This window comes from Canis lupus, chromosome 24, assembly GCF_003254725.2.
Source record: "Canis lupus dingo isolate Sandy chromosome 24, ASM325472v2, whole genome shotgun sequence".
NCBI classification, from domain to species: domain Eukaryota; kingdom Metazoa; phylum Chordata; class Mammalia; order Carnivora; family Canidae; genus Canis; species Canis lupus.
This window is the reverse complement of record NC_064266.1, coordinates 47,498,446-47,515,768: the sequence shown is the minus strand read 5'-3', so window position 1 is coordinate 47,515,768 and position 17,323 is coordinate 47,498,446. Positions and strand designations below refer to the sequence as shown.

Here is a 17,323-nt window from a genome sequence, read left to right as displayed (position 1 = left end):
GCGAGCGTGGTCAGCTGCCCCGCGGCTTCCCAGCCTTATCCGGGCTGCAGGGTCGGCCTCGCGGTCAGACTGGGGGGTGCAGAGCTGGGGCCCTGGGGTGGCTCCCGCCTGGGCCTCCGCCCCACCACGTGTGTGCACTGCCCGGGAAGGGCGGAAGTCTGTGTGGGTGGCCGTGGGGGGAGCCGCCAGGTGCAGGGGAGATGCCACAGCATCGGTGGCAGCATCAGGGGGCAGCATCAGGGGCAGCCGTGCTGAGGGCCAGGCAGCGCCGCCAGCCCTGCCTTTGTGGCTTGGGGCGTCAGTGGCCGGCCTGCCTGGGTGGGGTGCCACAGGCGCACTCGGGCATGGGACTGGGTTGTTGGGCCCCGGCTCCCTCCCCTCCGACGTCAGGCCTGTCTCTGGCCTCTTTCCTGCCCTGCGGGTCTCCTTGGTGTCCCCACCCCCGCCCAACCCCAAAAGGCCATGTCGTGGAAAAGCTGGTTGTGGGGGTGGGGACAGGAAGTCACTGGGGGGGCAGGTCAGAGGCAGGCAGATAGAGCAGGAGGCTGTCCTGCACCAGGATGGCACCAGGAGGAGAATGGAGAGGGGGCCCGGAGGTCAGCAGGAGGGGCTCCTGGCCACGCAGGTGAGTGGCCCCATGTCCCGGGCTCCACTGGCTGGGGCCCCCGCCTGGCCCTGTTGGGGAGGCTGCTGGCGCCCTCCTGGCAGCCCAGCCCGGGCTCCCCAGCTCCGGGGGTGGGGTAGCGGTAGGTCGTTCCTCTGTGGCCTTCCCGCGTCCAGCTGGGCCCCCAGCTCCCCCCACACGCTCCACAGTGTCCTGTGCTGTGGCGCTCGGCCCATGTCCAGACGCACGCGTGGGCTGGGGGTGCAACTTCCACCCTGTTCTTGAAGGGCAGAGGGGACCTGGGGCACAGGAGCCGCCCCTCAGGCTGTGGTCACCCAAGGCCGCCTGGGGACGCTGGGCCATGGGTAGGGTGGGCCTTGTGCGGGTCACTGTCACGGCAGGGCCGGGCGACCCGGGCGACCCCGCAGCCTCCTCCCCGAGGGAAGACCCGGCGCCCAGTGCTCGGGGGCCCACACTGCCGTCCAGGGCCGGCGCCGGGGACAGTGCGAGGGACAGTGTGGGGCACCGGCCGAGGGAGCCGCAGTCCCCGCGCTCATCCAGAGGGGCCCCGACCCGGGAGGCTCCCGGACTGACCGGCCTCGCCGCGGGCCGGGCGGCGCCTCCAGGACTGTCCAACCTGAGAGTGTGTCCCCGCGGTCAGTCTCAGGTTCGTCAGCCCGAGAGGTGCCGCCCCTTCCCCGCGGCGGCCGCTGGCTCGGTCCGTGGCCCTGCCCTGGCCCCGCCGGAGGGGAGGCTGGGCCGCCCCCTCCCCCCAACCCAACCCCCCCCTCCCAGCACCGCAGCCCCGGTCCGCCCCGGCAGGCAGCGCCTCGGCCAGAGGAAGCTGCGCGGTGAGTCGGGGCGGGGGCGGGGGGGCACCGTGCGGCGTGGCCGTGGGGCCCCCGGGGGCTGGGGGCGGGGCCGCGGGGGCGCTCGGCCCGGGCTCCTCCGCTCCCCACCGCGCTTCCCGCTGGAGGCCCAGAGCCGCGGGGGCTGGGGGGCGAGCGGGCGCCGGGCCCCAGCCTCCGGGGTCTCCCCCCACGTCTCCCCCCTCCCCGTGTCTCCCCTGCACCCTCCAACCCCTCCAGCCCCGGTCGCGTGAGGGCGAGCGCGCAGGGGTGCAGGTCGACCCCGGAGTGGAGCAGAGGCCGCGCGGGAGCCCGGGTGCTGGGCACGGGTCCCTCCCGCCAGAGCCCGCCCCGCTCCCCACCCCCACCACCGTGGACGCCCAGCAGGAAAGCTGGGGCCCTATTTCCCCGTGAGCACCGGTCTGCCCGGTGGGGAGGGGCCCCGGGGGGCGGGGGGCGGTGCCCGGGCGGCCCCTGAGCTGCCTGCACCTGCTGCGGGCACAGCCCTGTGCCACCCTCCTTCGAAGGGCGGCCGCTGACCCGGCGGCGGGTGGGGTCACCCCGGCAAACCCACACGGAAGGCAACAGGCGGACGTTGTGCAAACTCCAGAGCAAGGAAATGACGATGACACCGGGTCCCTGGGAGGCAGGGGCAGCACTGGCCAGAACCGCGGAGGGGGAGGGAGGGGGGCGCAGGTCCCCGCAGTCACAGGATTCCCATTTCCTACACCCACGCGAGTCTATTGCACGCTGCTTACACGATTTAGTATTTTTATGCTGCTTTTTATTTTTTTTTTTTAACTTTTTTTTTTTTTTTTTAGTCTTTTTTTTCAATTTTCACTTATTTATGATAGAGAGAGAGAGAGAGGCAGAGACATAGGCAGAGGGATAAGCAGGCTCCATGCACCGGGATGCCCGATGTGGGATTCGATCCCGGGTCTCCAGGATCGCGCCCTGGGCCAAGGCAGGCGCCAAACCGCTGCGCCACCCAGGGATCCCTATGCTGCTTTTTAAAAAATACTGGTGCCTTGTCCTGAGTTAAGGTGGAGGAACAGAAGCCCCAGCCCCTGACCCAAGGGGGTCACACCCAGGGGCTGGGGGTCTCCCATTTAGCACCCATGGGTGCTCAGGTCAGCCCCACTCCACTGATAGCCCCCCCACCCGCTTGACATGTGCAGAAGGGGACACGAGCACCCAGGGACACACCTGCCCTGGGACAGAGGCGAGGCCAGGAGCCCTGCGTGGGGACCGCGTGGTGCAGGGAGGCCTGGCTGGGCCCTCTGTGCGCCGGGCAGTGGCGCAGGGCGGCCGCAGTGTGAGGGACAACGGCCCCGCGGGGAGACGCCGGCGCAGCACCAGCTCACCAGTGGCCTGGACGTGAGCCAGGAAGGCGCAACAGCAGGGTGGAGGCGCGGGGCCTCTGGCCTCCACGGACGCCCCGGGGCAGCAGGCCGGGCACCACTGGGAGGCTGCCCTGAGGCCCGTCCCCTCCGCCTGCTGCAGAGCCCTGCGGCCCAACTCCCCTCTGGGCGGGTGGACGGAGGCTCTTGGGGGGGCAGAGCTGTCCCCACCACACGTGGGCTCAGGGGACCCCTTCTGCGCGCTGCACTTAGAGAACCAAGGGGGAAACAGCCGAGGGGCGCGGGCCAGGCAGGCGGGAGGGAGACCCTGCCCCCGAGCGCGACGCCCCCAGAGGACTCCAGGGCTCATTGAAGGAGACACAGGCTGGTTTGCAGTGAAAACATTTATTGTACAACAGTTATCTTCATCTTAAGGTCAACATTCAGACATACGCGATGGACATCAGCACGGAACCATCCTAAGCCTCCGGCCTGGCCTCGGGGTGCACGTGGGACTCGGGGCCACAGGCCCACCCCCCGGAACCCGGGGACAACGGTTGGCCATGCAGTCGCTCTGAGCATCTGAAGACAACGTGTATAGGTTTCAGGGTAAACCGCCCCTCACGTAGCTTGACACACGGTCCCGTTCTCCGGGGAAACCACCTCCCAGGGTGCTGCCCCTTCCCGGAGGGCGCCCCGCGGCCAGGACGCGTCCCCCTCGGGATGCACTCGGTCACTGGTTGTATCTGACGCTCAGAAAACTGGCCCTACCGTTTCAGGGAGGGAAGGGTTTCCAGCCTGAAGATGTCACAAAGGACACTCACCTGGAGGGCAGGGGAGCACGACGGGTGGGCCCGGCACCCTCCCCGGGGAAGGGGAGCCACCCGCCGCCCTGACCCAGGCACGTGACAGGGCCGCTGTCCCCTCTGGGCCCCGGGCGGAGCGCTCCCGCCACGACCCTGTTCTTGACCCGACTCACCAAGAAACCCGAGGCCGTTTCGGAGCCAAACTTTTATTGTACTTGTCGCCGGACAACAGCAGCCACACCGCGGCGTGGTATATACATATCCACATATGTACACGCACAGAGGCACCCACGGCCCGCACCCACGGCCCAGACACGCCAACCGTGCTCGGAAGGACAGGAGGACGCGGCTTCTGCCGATTTCCACAGGAGGATTCACAACCAAAATAACGAGAACACACAGGGCGGCCCCGGGACACCGGGGCTCCCAGGTCGGCGTGCTGACCAGGAACGGGATGAGCTCCCGCCCCCACCCCCCGGTGCCGGGGGGGCCCCCATCCCCCCCTGCAGGCGGCCCCCACGACCTGGCCTGGACGGGCATTCCCTGTGCGGGCTGCTCCCCCGGCCGCACCCCCGGCCTCCCCCCGGGACCGGCGCTCACACGAGGGCTAATATCTAAAGCAGTTCGAAGGGAGAGTAAAGCCAAAGGAAGACAAGACCGCGTCACTGAGCAGGGACAGAAGCGTGTGCCAGCAGCCACCCTGCGGCGTCTCCGTGCTCCCCACCCTGGGCCCAGGTGCTCTCACTGCGCAGCCCGCCAACAAGGTCCCCCCCGACTCGGCACCTCTGCTCCCAGAGACACACACAGACCACTGGGGACGGGAAACGCAGGCGAGGCCTGCGGACTGCGGAAGGGGCTCGGCCTCCGACCCACCCGGTGCCGCCGCAGCCCGGGCCCTGTCCTGGGCAGGCCTCGCCACCATCGGGGGCTGTTGTCACCACTGCTAACTCACTCACTGTTCACCGGTCCTGCAGGAGCCCGGGCTCAACAGCCGGCACCCCCCAGGGGAGCCGCCCGGGTGGGTGCGTGGAGACCCCACGAGGCCCCCGCAGACCCCACCGCCGTGGGGACGCTCGCTCCCTGGGGGCCACGCCTTGACCCCGGTTCCTGCCATTCCAGGGAAAAACCGCTCAAAGTCACTTGCACACGCACGGCAGAGGCTGCGCCCTTGTGCTGCACCCGGGGGCGGAGAAGGCGGCCTGCGCTCGGGCCTCCTCCCCGGTTCCGGGCTCAGCCAATGACCTGATCCTCTCGTGACGACGGACTTGAGCAAACCATTTCTAATTTAACATCATATGCCTATTTTCCTTCTCACTGAAAGTCTTCACGATCGTTTTAATGAACAAAAGCCAATAAAAAGGGGGGGGGGACCAAAAAGCTGCCCAAGGACCAGCTCCTCCGCAGCCACCGGTGCCCCCCGCGGCTCTGCCCACCCCCCCACACCCCCCCGCCGGCCCCGCCGGCCCCCCGGGCCCTCGGGCTCTCGGCCACGCTCCCCATCGTTCTCATCTACTGGGAATCCAGGAGACGATCGGCAGCGGCCACGAGGTTGCCGCGCGGAGACCCCAGCTGGGAGGCCGGCGCCACAGCACACCCAGGGCTGCTGGGGACAAGCCTGGACTCTGGCTCGGGCGCGGCCCTTCCCCATCCTCCGCAGCAGGGGCCCCAACACAGCTCAGGGACAAGGACAGGAAAGACCGACTTCCAACAACGGTTCACAGAAGGTGCTGCTCAAGACAGTGGGGGTCCCCTGGCCTGGCCGCTGCCTCACACGCCACGGGCACCAGGCCGTGCCTCTGGTCCAGCTGGTCCCTCCGCCAGGAACCTGGCGTCTCTAGCTCTGCCTGAACCATCGACAGTGCCCGGAGGCCCAGGGGAAGGACCGGGGGTGGGGGGGGGGGGTGGGGGGGGGGACGGGCCCGGGAAGCAGGGACCCGGCCGTGTTCCCCGCGTGTGCCTCCCAGGGCTGCTCGGCCGTGCTCCAGCAGCAGCCCGCGCGCAGCCCCTCTAACAACAACAAATGGGGTCACTGCTGCCATGTGCGGTTCTTAGAGGTTCAGAAAGGACCAGAAGGCCACGCGGGCCTGAAGGAATGTGGAGGGTGGCAGGAGGGGAGAGGAGGTAGCGGGAATATGGCCCCAATGATCCAGCTCGTGGCCCGGGGGGAGCGTGGGAGACTGCGACAACCACGTCCCGCAGGCTGGCGAGGGAGCAGCTCAGAGGACCGTGAGACGCGGAGACTGAGGCCGCACCAGGTACACCATGTGGTCCCGGGGTCAGTGGAGCCCCCCACACTTTCTACAACAAACTTCCCCGGCGACCGGGGCACACACACCCGCACAAAGCAACAGCACGGCAAGGGCACGCCCAGGGCCACACAGCCGGCAGCGCTCGGTGGGGCTCAGGCCCCCCACTCCCGCCAGCAGCCCCGGCCGCGGCCCTCACCAACCCGGGGCAGAGGCCCCCCCTCCTGTTTGAGCCCGCCCGCCCGGGAGGCACCACGCAGCCACGGTCCGTGCAGCGTGTGGGAAGCCCCGAGGAGGCTCCACCGTCTGCTCAGTGCGGTCACGCCGCAGCACGTCCACGACACGGACAGACACAGAACATAACCCCGTACATGCTATTAAAAAAGGAGAAAACAGAAGAAGAAGAAGACTGTAGCTAAACTGCTTTAAATACCGCATGCGACGCACTTCACGTGTTGGGGGCGACGGGTGGGCGGGCACAGAGGTGGGAAGGGCCCGGCGGGCGGCGGCTGCCCCTCCTCCGTGGCCAGGGCGGCTCCCCCCATCTCTGTGACTACAGTTCATGATTCTAAGGGTGAAGTGGCCGGGTGCTGCGCTATCCTCTATCACAGCTGCTCCTGAACTTAATTGAACCCGTCGGTGTGGTAGCTGGGGTGGGAGTCGGCCGTGAGCTGGGTGGTCTCTGTGGCAGACGCTGGCTGTATGACAATCGGCGTGTCTGTGGCCTCTGAAAAGCAAGCACACGCATGCTCATCGTGTGAGGGCGGCGGCCTGGCCATCGGCCGCAGCAGCACACGCGTGGCCCCGACAACACCGTCCTCGTGTGACCATCCTCCGTCGCCTGGCCGCTCCGCTGGGGTCAGAGGTCGGAGGGGAGAGGCTAGCTGCGGACCTCCACCCAACACAGCCTGCCTCAGTCGCCTCAGGTCGCCGCCAGCCCCCGGGCCCTCCCCACCTACTCGGTCCCGCCGAACTCCGGCCGCTTCAGTGCGCGGGTGGGGACGGCCCTCTGCGTCTGCTTTTACCTCAAGTGTCCACGTTCACACCTCAACAGTCCCAGCCGCCACCACAAACACTCCCGCACAGTGTCAGTGCCCTCCTGTTTGACAAGACAGGTCGACACGGTTCAGGGCCCGCCCTGCCCCTCCCCGCCCCACGCGGCGGCCCTCGGCGGCACTCACCCCGCTCATCCGACTGCAGCTGCGCCTCCAGGTCCTCGGGGGACACGTAGAAGTCGGCGTCCTCCCCTGCGGGCGCCCGGGGCTTGCACCGCCCGCAGCAGCAGTTGAAGCAGCAGCACAGGCAGCAGCAGAAGTAGCAGCAGGTGAGCACCCCGCACACCCCGAACAGGACCTGCATGGGCGGACACAGGGGCGCTGGTGGGGGCCTCCCTGACCCCCACCCACCACCGCCAGCCCCGGGGAGAGGCGAGGGCCCGGGCCACGAAAGCCCCTGCGGACCCAGGAGCGGGAAGACGGAGGGACAGAGCTCACTCGCTTCAAGAAAGGGCTGTCGGCACCGCACAGCGGCCTCCCCGGCCTGGCGCCTGCAGGCGACTCGGCCTTCGGGTAAAGTTAGGGCAAGGACGAACGTTCCAAACGGGTACAAATACATGGTACGTCCAAAGTGTCTCAAGCCAGAGAGATTCCAAACGAGTCTTCCCTGCTAGCGACAGAACACCTACCCGCCGCGTGACGGGAAAAGGCCCCCCCGCCTCCGTGGAAGAGCAGACGGTGACTCAGAGAGCAGAGTGGCACCGCTGGCCCCATGGTGGAACCCGGGCACTCACACGGGATGGGGGCAAAGGCTGCCCCCTGCCCGGAAACCACTCCCCAGGGGCACAAACCCTTGGCCCAAACACCCTGACCCCGCGAGACCTGAAACCCAAGCTGGCACCAGGTCACCTGCCCCCCTCACCTTGGCCCACCAGCTGGAGAGCACGAAGTAGGTGTTCACGTTCTCCTCCCCGAACTGCTCGGCCACGTAGAGCCCCAGCGAGCCGTACTTGTCGTAGATGTTCCTCTTTGTGGCGTCCGTCAGGATGGCGTGGGCATTGTTGATCTCCTTAAACTTGTCTGCGGCCTCTGGGTTATCGGGGTTCTTGTCGGGGTGATATTTCAAGGCAAGTTTCCTGCAAACCGAAACCATTTCTTTGTCCCTAATTCCACATTCCCCCGTGAGAGGGCAGGAAACCTCACCACGGAGCTGGAGAATGTCAGATGGGAAGGCACCTGTGCAGTCGTCTGGGGCAAACCTCCTGGCCCTGACCTGGCCGCACCAGCCCATCCCTCTTGGACGGCGCCAAGGCGAACCTACTGGTGAACCTACTGCTGACCTCTAGCGTCCTCGCGGGCTAACTGCACATTTAGCCGAATAAAGTGATGAGCAAGGGTCCTACTGTCTGCTGTGTAGAACTGCACAACGGGGAGAACACAGGAGAGGACTCGAAGGGTACAGATTAACGAGTGCACTCAAGGAAGCCGAACGGAAGTTCGACGTGAAGGCTACGTGGAGGAGACGGTCATCCCGGTGTTGAAAGGAGGAAATCATTCAACACTGAAGCCCAGTCTGTTCTGATGAACAGACTCAGACCTGCCTCCCGGAACTGGCTGCTCCAGGGTAGACAGCGTGGATTATCCACAACTGTTACTTTCTTGTTGCCAAGAAAATACCAATATAAGAATTTTAAGCTACAAGGGAACACGCTACCATACAAAGGTAGATGGAAGTATTCCCAGTCACACACAGAGTCAGCGGGCGAACCCATGGCGTGGTTCTTGGTAAATGCAGATCAAAGCACAAGAGGTACAAGGTCCTCCTGCAGTGCGCGCTCTTACCGATAGGACTTTTTAATGTCATCTGAGGTTGCATTCTTGTCCAGCCCCAGAACATGGTATAGTGATTCCCCAGAGGTAGAGAGTGAGCGCTGTCTCTGGTCTGCCATGGTAGGCTAATCTACAAGAAAAATGCAAAGAAAACATCAAAAACTATAGATAAAGATTCCAAGTGCAAAGCTGGTGGACTTTATTCCACAGGACTGCTTTAAGCGAGCTATCACAGCCCTGCTACTGGGGGCCGTGAGGTTCACAGGCGCAATACATCCAACTAGAACACAAAGGGGTGTGGGGAGTGGTCCCATATGGGGAGCAGAGGCAGAGTCTGCGACGTGCCTGTGGGGTGCTGGACTACTGCTACACACACTGTAAACAACTGAGTGTCCTTACTGTCCTCCCTAGAGCGACCTCTAAATAAAAAAATGCAAAGTAGTAGAGGTGAAAAGCCAAAAGAAAGAGGGAAATGACGTCTCTATACTAAAAAGTGAAATAAAGAGGTTGTCAGAATGGATAAAAACTCAAGACCCAACTACACACTTTAAAAAGAGTCTCAAAAAAAAAAAGTCTCAGATGGGGCAGCCCGGGTGGCTCAGCGGTTTAGCACCGCCTTCAGTCCGGGGCCTGATCCTGGAGACCCAGGATCGAATCCCACCCATGTCAGGCTCCCAGCATGGAGCCTGCTTCTCCCTCTGCCTGTGTCTCTCCCTCTCTCTGTGTCTCTCATGAATAAATAAATAAAATATTTAAAAAAAAAAAAAGAGTCTCAGAAGACTTTAATACAAGTACTGACAAAATTAAAAGGAAACCCACAGCTATAGAAATCTTCACACCCCTCTCTCAGAATGGACAAACCACAACAAAACAAGAAAAATAGGTGATCTGAAAAACACTATCAACCACCATAACCTGATACTTAGAGACACCTAACATGTAAACAGTTTTTTTTTAAATCACCCAAACATGCCACATGTTAAGACTCTAAAACAAGTTTTAATATATTTATATGGGTTGAAATCATACACAGTGTGTTCCCTGACCTTGGCAAAAATTGTTAGGAACCCAACAATAAGATACCTAAGAAAACCTCAAGTATTTTTTTAAAATAAAATTTGTTTTTTGGGGATTTTGTTAGATTTTATTTATTTGAGAGAGCACACAGGAGTGTACGAGCAGGGGCAGAGGGGGAGAGGCAGAGGGAGAAGCAGACTCCTTACTGAGCAGGGAGCCTGATGTGGGCCTCGATCATGACCCCAGGATCATGACCCAAGCTGAAGGCAATCAACTGAGCCCCCCAGGTGCCCCAAGAAAAATTACTCTGAGTTGAATAATAAAATATATTAACCAAGATCTAAGATTCAAGTTCTATTGCTTTAGAAGCAGCAGGGCAGACCCATAGGAAATGGAAAGCAGGAAATAATAAAGAGCAAAAAATCAAAATAAAAAATAGATAAATGATAGAGAAATTTAACAAAGCCAAAAGCTGGCTCTTTGAAAACCATAGCAAAACTGATCAACAGCTGACCAAAGAAAAAAAAAGAACAGAAATGAATGACATGAGGAAGGAAACAAAGACAGGTCATCAATATAGACCCTATAGGCACAAAAAAGATGATACAGAAAATTACGGACAACTTTATGCCAATAAGTTAGATGAAACAGATAAATACCTTGAAAAATACAATTTACCCAAATTAACACAGGATGAACCAGAATCTGGTTAGTTCTAAATGCATTAGCACAATTGAATCTGTAACAGAAAACCTTCCTACAAAGTTCCAGGCCTTGATGACTTTTCTATCAACTATCCAACTATAAATCTCAGGCAAACTTTCTCAAAAACCTTTTCTGTTTTTGGAGGCCAGCATGACCTCACAGAGACATTATGAAAAAAATCCCTCACAAACACAGACGCAAAAATCCTTAACAAAATTCTAGCAAATCAAAGCTAATCAAACAGAAATTATCCCAAGAATGCAAGCCTGATTCAACATTTCAAAATAAACCAATATAATCCACTATATTATAGAACAAATGAGATAAATCACATGATCATCTCAACAGATTCTTCAAAGTATGTAGCAAAGTTCAACACTAATTCATGATTTAAAAAATTCTCCAGGGGCAGCCCGGGTGGCTCAGCGGTTTAGCGCCGCCTTCAGCCCAGGGCGTGATCCTAGAGACCCAGGATCAGGATCGAGTCCCAGGTCGGGCTCCCTGCATGGAGCCTGCTCCTCCCTATGCCTATGTCTCTGCCTCTCTCTCTCTGTGAGTGTGTCTCTCATGAATAAATAAATAAAATCTTTTAAAAAAATTACATTAAATAAAAAATTCTCCATATACTGGGAATAGAAGATAACTTCCTCAGTCTGAAAAACCTATCTATTGCTGATATGCTTACTAGTGAAATACTGAATGGTTTTCCCTTAAGATCAGAATGTGACAAGGATGTCTGCTCTCACCAGTTCTAGCCAACACTGTTCTTGGACCCTGAACACCATGACAGGGGACAAAAAAAAAAAAAAAAAAAAAAAATCAAGACATAAAACTGTCCCTACTCACAGAGGATTTGGTGGTTTATTTTTTTTATTTTTATTTTTTTTAAATTTTTATTTATTTATGATAGTCACACAGAGAGAGAGAGAGAGGCAGAGACACAGGCAGAGGGAGAAGCAGGCTCCATGCACCGGGAGCCCGATGTGGGATTCGATCCTGGGTCTCCAGGATCGCGCCCTGGGCCAAAGGCAGGCGCCAAACTGCTGCGCCACCCAGGGATCCCGATTTGGTGGTTTATATAGAAAATCCTAAGGGATCAACAAAAAACGAAAACAGAACAAAAACTAACCAAATTAAAACAAAAACCTACAACTAATAAGTGAATTTACCAAGGTCACAGGATATAAACATTTAAAACTGTATTTTTACTTGAGAGCAGTAAACAATTGGAAAATAATATTATATACAAGTTTCATTTACAGCAGCATCCCAAACCACAGACTTAGTTAGGAATAAAAAATTAACAAAAGACATACAAGGGATCCCTGGGTGGCGCAGCGGTTTGGCGCCTGCCTTTGGCCCAGGGCGCAATCCTGGAGACCCGGGATCGAGTCCCACGTCGGGCTCCTGGTGCATGGAGCCTGCTTCTCCCTCTGCCTATGCCTCTGCCTCTCTTTCTCTCTCTCTTTGTGTGACTATCATAAATAAATAAAAATTTAAAAAAAAAAAAAAAAAAAAAAAAACAAAAGACATACAAGACCTCTAACTGAAAACTACACATTGCCAAGAGAAACAAAGGATCTAAAAAATCAGAGCTTTATCATGTTCATGAATCAGAAGACTCAGGACTATCAATCTTCTCCAAATCGATGTACGGTTCTATACAATCTTAACTCTAATCCTTGCAGGCCTTTTTGCAGAAACTGGGAAAATTACTTCAAAATTGTATGGAAATACAAAGGGCATATGTTAGCTGCAGCAACGCTGGTACACAGGAATAATACATGAAAAGATGTTCATCATTAGTTATTCAGAAATGCGGACTAAGAGGAGGTACTACTACATACCTACTAGAATGGCTTCTATTGAAAAATGAACCACGTCAAGTGTTAGCAAAGATGTAAGGGAACATGGACTCTCATACATGCTGAAAATGTAAAACAGTACAACCCCTTTAGAAAACAGCCTGGTAGTGCCTTAAGTGAAGAGGTTAGACGTACACTCACCGTACGAGCCAGCAATTCCACTGCCGGTATAGTATTTGACCTACATGAACTGAAAACACACGTCTACACAAAGACCTTACACCAATGTTCACAGCAGCTCTCCTCACAATACCCCAAACTGGGGAATAATCCAAACGTCCCTCGACAGGTGGATGGATAAACAGGGGTCTACCGCAGAGCGGACTACCACGCGGCAGGAAGGGAATGAGCCACGCACGACTCTTCAGCATGCTGCTGAGCGAAAGGGGCCGGACCTAAAAGAGAAACTCTAGCAAATGCAAAGTCATCTATATAAGGTGGTCTGAAAGCAGAGGCAGAGAGAGGGACGAGTTACAAGGGCTCAGGGTAACTCTGCACAACTACCTGGCACACACCTGCCGTGGCACCCAGCAGTTCTGCTCCTGGCTGATTTATCCAAAAGAAAAAGAAACACAACACGTGTTCACATAAAAATCTACAACATTCATAGCAGCTTTATTTGTAACAGCCCCAAACTAGGATCAGTCCAGATGTCCTTCAACTAAATGGTTAGAAACTGCAATACGCATGGGCAGGATGTAACAGGACTTGGCAACAAGACCACTGCTGCATGTGTCCACTGGATGAACCCCGGGGAATTAAACTGAGCAGATAAAAGCCAATCCCAAAAGGTTACACACTACACCACTGCATTTATACCACACTTTGGAAATGATACAATGTTAGAAACTGAAGAGGGTCTGGTCAGCTGGTTGCCAAGGGTCAAGGAAGAGGTGTGGGTGGGACTCACTGGGTGACCTGTGGTACTGAGGATTCCAGTATCCTGGGTCCAGTGGTGGACACACAAACCTGCACAGGTGCCAGCTCTGTACAGAGGTGGGACACACGCACACGAATAAGTACAAGTAAAGAATGAGGACTCGGAGTAAGGCTGGTAGATTATATCAACACCAGGATCCTGGTGAGGATAGTAAATTAAGGTTTGGCAAAATGTCACCGTTGGGAAAAACCAGCAAAGTGCTGGTTTTCTTAATAACTACACATGAATTTACAATCATCTTAATTAAAATTCCAATTAACAGCTCATTACTATTCTAATTCAAGTTACTTGGTTGGTCTAGACCATTAAAAGAAGCTTTGAGCAACCCAGGTGGCTCAGCAGTTTAGCGCTGCCTTCAGCCCAGGGCCTGATCTTGAGACTCGGGATCGAGTCCCACGTCGGGCTCCCTGCATGGAGCCTGCTTCTCCCTCTGCCTGTGTCTCTGCCTCTCTCTCTCTCTGTCTCTCGTGAATAAATAAATAAAATCTTAAAAAAAAAAAAAAAAAAAAGAAGCTTTAACTGGAGAGAACATAGCATATTGCTACCAGCAACAAAAGCTAGATCTAGCAGAGCTGGAAGCAAGAGAACAGTGGGAAAAGACGACCTCAGATACAAGGTCCTGGCCCAATTCTTTCAGATTATCAAAGGGAAGGAAGCCCAAAGATGCAAAATGATTTACCAAAATTCATAAGTAATTAGTCACAGAAGCAGGCCCAGAAGCTACTGCTGATTTCAAGTTCAGGGATCACCCACACTAAAGGTGAGTCGGCCTTCTGGTTCTCCAAAAGGACACACTGTCCTAAGTTATGCCTAGCTGGGGACGCCCGGGTGGCTCAGTGGTTTAGCGCCTGCCTTTGGCTCAGGGTGTGACCCTGGGGTTCCAGGATCGAGTCCCTCATTGGGCTCCCTGCATGGAGCCTGCTTCTCCCCTGCCTGTGTCTCTGCCTCTCTCTCTCTCTCTCTCTCTGGGTCTCTCAGGAATAAATAAATAAAATCTTAAAAAAAAAAAAAGTTGTGACTAGCTGAATTGTCTTTCCTGCTGCTTAACATTAACAAAAAAATATAAACAAACCACCTTCTCAGGAAATACAGGGACATCCCTAAAATAAAAAAGGGCTTCCAATCTCTGCACTATGTCTGCCTCTGTGAAGGGAGCATGACAGGCCTCGGCGGCACCCGGCCCCATCACACGCCTGCAGATCGCACCCAGAAGTCAACCATGTGAAAAACGAGGAGATGGATTTAATTCCTAAACTCAATACTGATTTAATAATCTATTATGTGACGATAGCCTACTACTTTAATAAGCTAATGTGTTCATAATTGCCAAAACTTAGGCGCAATGAAGATGTCCCTCAGAGCGAGTGCATAAACAAACTGCGACCATGCAGACACTGGATATTCTTCGATGCTGGAAAGAAATGAGCTACTGAGCCGTGAAAAGGCTCCACACTGGGTGACTCCATCTCTATGACATCCTGGAAAAGGTGAAACTCCAGGGACAGTACAGAGATCGGTGGTTGCCAGGGGCTGGAGGAGGGAGGGATGAGAGGCAGAGCACGGAGGATTTTGGGGGGATGAAACCGTGTGACACTACGGTGGCGGATACATGTGATCACAGGTTTGTCAAAATCCCACAGGAGGTGCAACACCAGAGTGCCGCTAAGGGAAACTATGGACTTGGGTTAGTAACGCATCAACCCTGGGTGGGTCAGCGGGCCAACGACGCGCCACACCAACACGAGCTGTGCGGGGACAGGAGAGCCGTGGGGTGGCGCAGCAGAAGGGAACATATGAGAATTCTCTCTACGCTCTGTCCAATCTTTCTGTAACCCCGAAGCTGAGCAGCCATCAACCAGGAAACAAAGTACAAAAGAGAGAGTTGAGGAGCCGAGGAAGAATGGCAAGCTTTTCAGTTCTGCGATCCCCAGAGGTTGAAGGCTACTATGCCTATAAATGAAAAGAAACTGTGGAAAAGAGTAAACTAGGACGACAAGGGAGTGCCAAGGAGTAGGACCGCTCTGGGACCTCGCGCCTGAGCAGGCAGGCGTCCCTCTGCCAGCACAAGCCAAGGGCGTGAGGGACAGAGTGCAGAGGAAGTCACAGTCGGGGTATCTTCCAGGGAGAATTGGCACAAAGCAAACAAAATAGGAAGAGAAATTGTGTAGCAGGAAGTTGAAAGATAAGGAATACAGGCAAACATGGGGGGGAAGCCAATTAAAAACAAAAGGAATGGGGGGGGGGAGATCCCTGAGCCTGAGTGGCTCAACGGTTTAGCGCCACCTTCAGCCCAGGGCGTAATCCTGGAGACCCGGGGTCAAGTCCCGCATCTGGCTCCTTGCATGGAGCCTGCTTCTCCCTCTGCCTGTGTCTCTGCCCACCCCCCACCCCCATGAATAAATAAATAAAATCTTAAAAAAAAAAAAAAAAAAAAAAAAAAGGAACCAAAACTAGAGCGGTAAGAAAACACAGGTGTGCCAACTGAAAAGTGCTATCAAGTACCAGGGCAGGACTGAGAACTGCCCAACACCAGAAAAGCTGCATATTCCAGAAGAAAAAGATTTTCAGCCTAAAATTCTATCATCCACCAAGCACAAAGTATGCAAATAGAAGTTTGGGAAGAGCACGGCTCCTGCCTTCTAAAATGAAGGCAGAAAGAGAGAAGAGGGAAGACGAAAACCCGGGATGAGACAGTGAGACGCAGGACCCAGGCCACAGGCTTCCACTCCCTCCTGGCCCGATGACAACACAAAGGCTCACCCGGGCAGGACAGGGTGCTGGGTTGACGGCCACTGGGGGCAGGCCCACCTGGATCGCCAGACTGGGCTCCTGGAGGGTGGCAGCCCATAGGGCCTCCCGCCCTCCCCAGCAGGCTCCCCAGCAGGTACATCACAGATGTAGAGACGGAAATACAGAGAGGTGAGGTCAGGATCTGAACCCAAACCCAAGGGCATCACCCCTTGACCCTAAGCCTAAGGGATGATGGCGGACACACAATAAAACACGTCTCCCCGCCATCCGAGGGAGACCTCGGGTAATCAGGGAGGGAGAAGTCTAAGGCCAGCTCTGCAAGCTTCCAGCTGCGTGAGCCTGGGCAAGTCCCTGCCACGCGGAGTCTCCTCCTCCGCTGTGGACCTCGCGGCAGCAGGCCAGCACGGGGCCAGCAGGGCCCCTGGTGACGCTGGGTGAGGCAGCACGTCGCAGCCGGCCGCCCAGGACCAAGTATCTCCTCCAGCTGGTCCGTGACAGGGAGCCACGGCCTGTCCAATCGCTGCCCACTAAGTAATTGCTTTGGTTTTTATTCTCAGTTACCCAATATCTACTAAATAGCTGACCTCCAGACCCCATCTATAGAAAAACATTAATAATTAATACTTTTTCATCTGCTCTGTAAAAATAATCAACTACAAGCATTCTTCTTCTTATTACATGTTCCAGATAATGGTGTTTTGCTTTGTTTACCAAATCTAAGGTTTTTGGCAACCATATGTCAAGCTAGGCTCTTTTCCTTTTCCTTTTTTTTTTTTTTTGCTAGTCTCTTTTCCAACGGCATTTGCTTATTACTCTCTCTGTCACATTCTGGTAATTCTTGTAACATTTCAAACTTTTTCATTGTTATTATATTTATCATGGTGATCTGTGATCAGTGATTCTGACTCAAAAGCTGAGATGATGGTTAGCATTTTTTAGCAATAAAGTATTTTTAAATTAAGGTATGTACCTTTTTTAAAAAACACATAATGCCACTGCACACTTACCAGACAACAGTACAGCATAAACATAACTTTTATATGCACTGGGAAACAAAAAAATTCATTTGACTCACTATACTGCTTTGCTTTACTGCAGTTTTCCTGGAACCACACCCACCACACACACTGGAGACATGTTGATGATATCTAAAGGCAGTCAGCTACTTAAATTTAACCCTGTGAAACTTTCACATTTTATTTTTTTTAAAGATTTTATTTATTTGACGGAGAGAAAGAGAGACTGAGCCCACAGGAGCGGAGGGGAGAGAGGCAGAGGGAGAGGAAGCAGCAGACTCCCTGCTGAGGAGGGAGCCCGACTAGAGGCTCCATCCCAGGACCCGGAGATCACGACCTGAGCCTAAGGCCGACTTTACC

The 17,323-nt window shown here is 55.6% G+C and overlaps 1 protein-coding gene across 3 annotated transcripts in view; it reads right to left on the bottom strand.

Moving 5' to 3' along the window:
- Positions 1-3,181: 3,181 nt before the first annotated feature.
- Positions 3,182-17,323, bottom strand: part of DNAJC5 (DnaJ heat shock protein family (Hsp40) member C5) — a 33,953-nt gene continuing 19,811 nt past the window's right edge. For 2 of the 3 annotated variants that reach the window (XM_049100459.1, XM_025470748.3), the window contains exons 2-5: positions 8,682-8,799; positions 7,762-7,975; positions 7,026-7,197; positions 3,182-6,571 (exon numbers count right to left, since the gene is read on the bottom strand). In XM_049100459.1, coding sequence (XP_048956416.1) covers positions 6,468-6,571; positions 7,026-7,197; positions 7,762-7,975; positions 8,682-8,788 — 597 coding nt within the window. In that variant the 5' untranslated portion in view covers positions 8,789-8,799 and the 3' untranslated portion in view covers positions 3,182-6,467. Of the gene's footprint in view, positions 6,572-6,869; positions 6,944-7,025; positions 7,198-7,761; positions 7,976-8,681; positions 8,800-17,323 lie in introns of all 3 variants that reach the window. The other variant, XR_007405571.1, reaches the window with a different exon arrangement.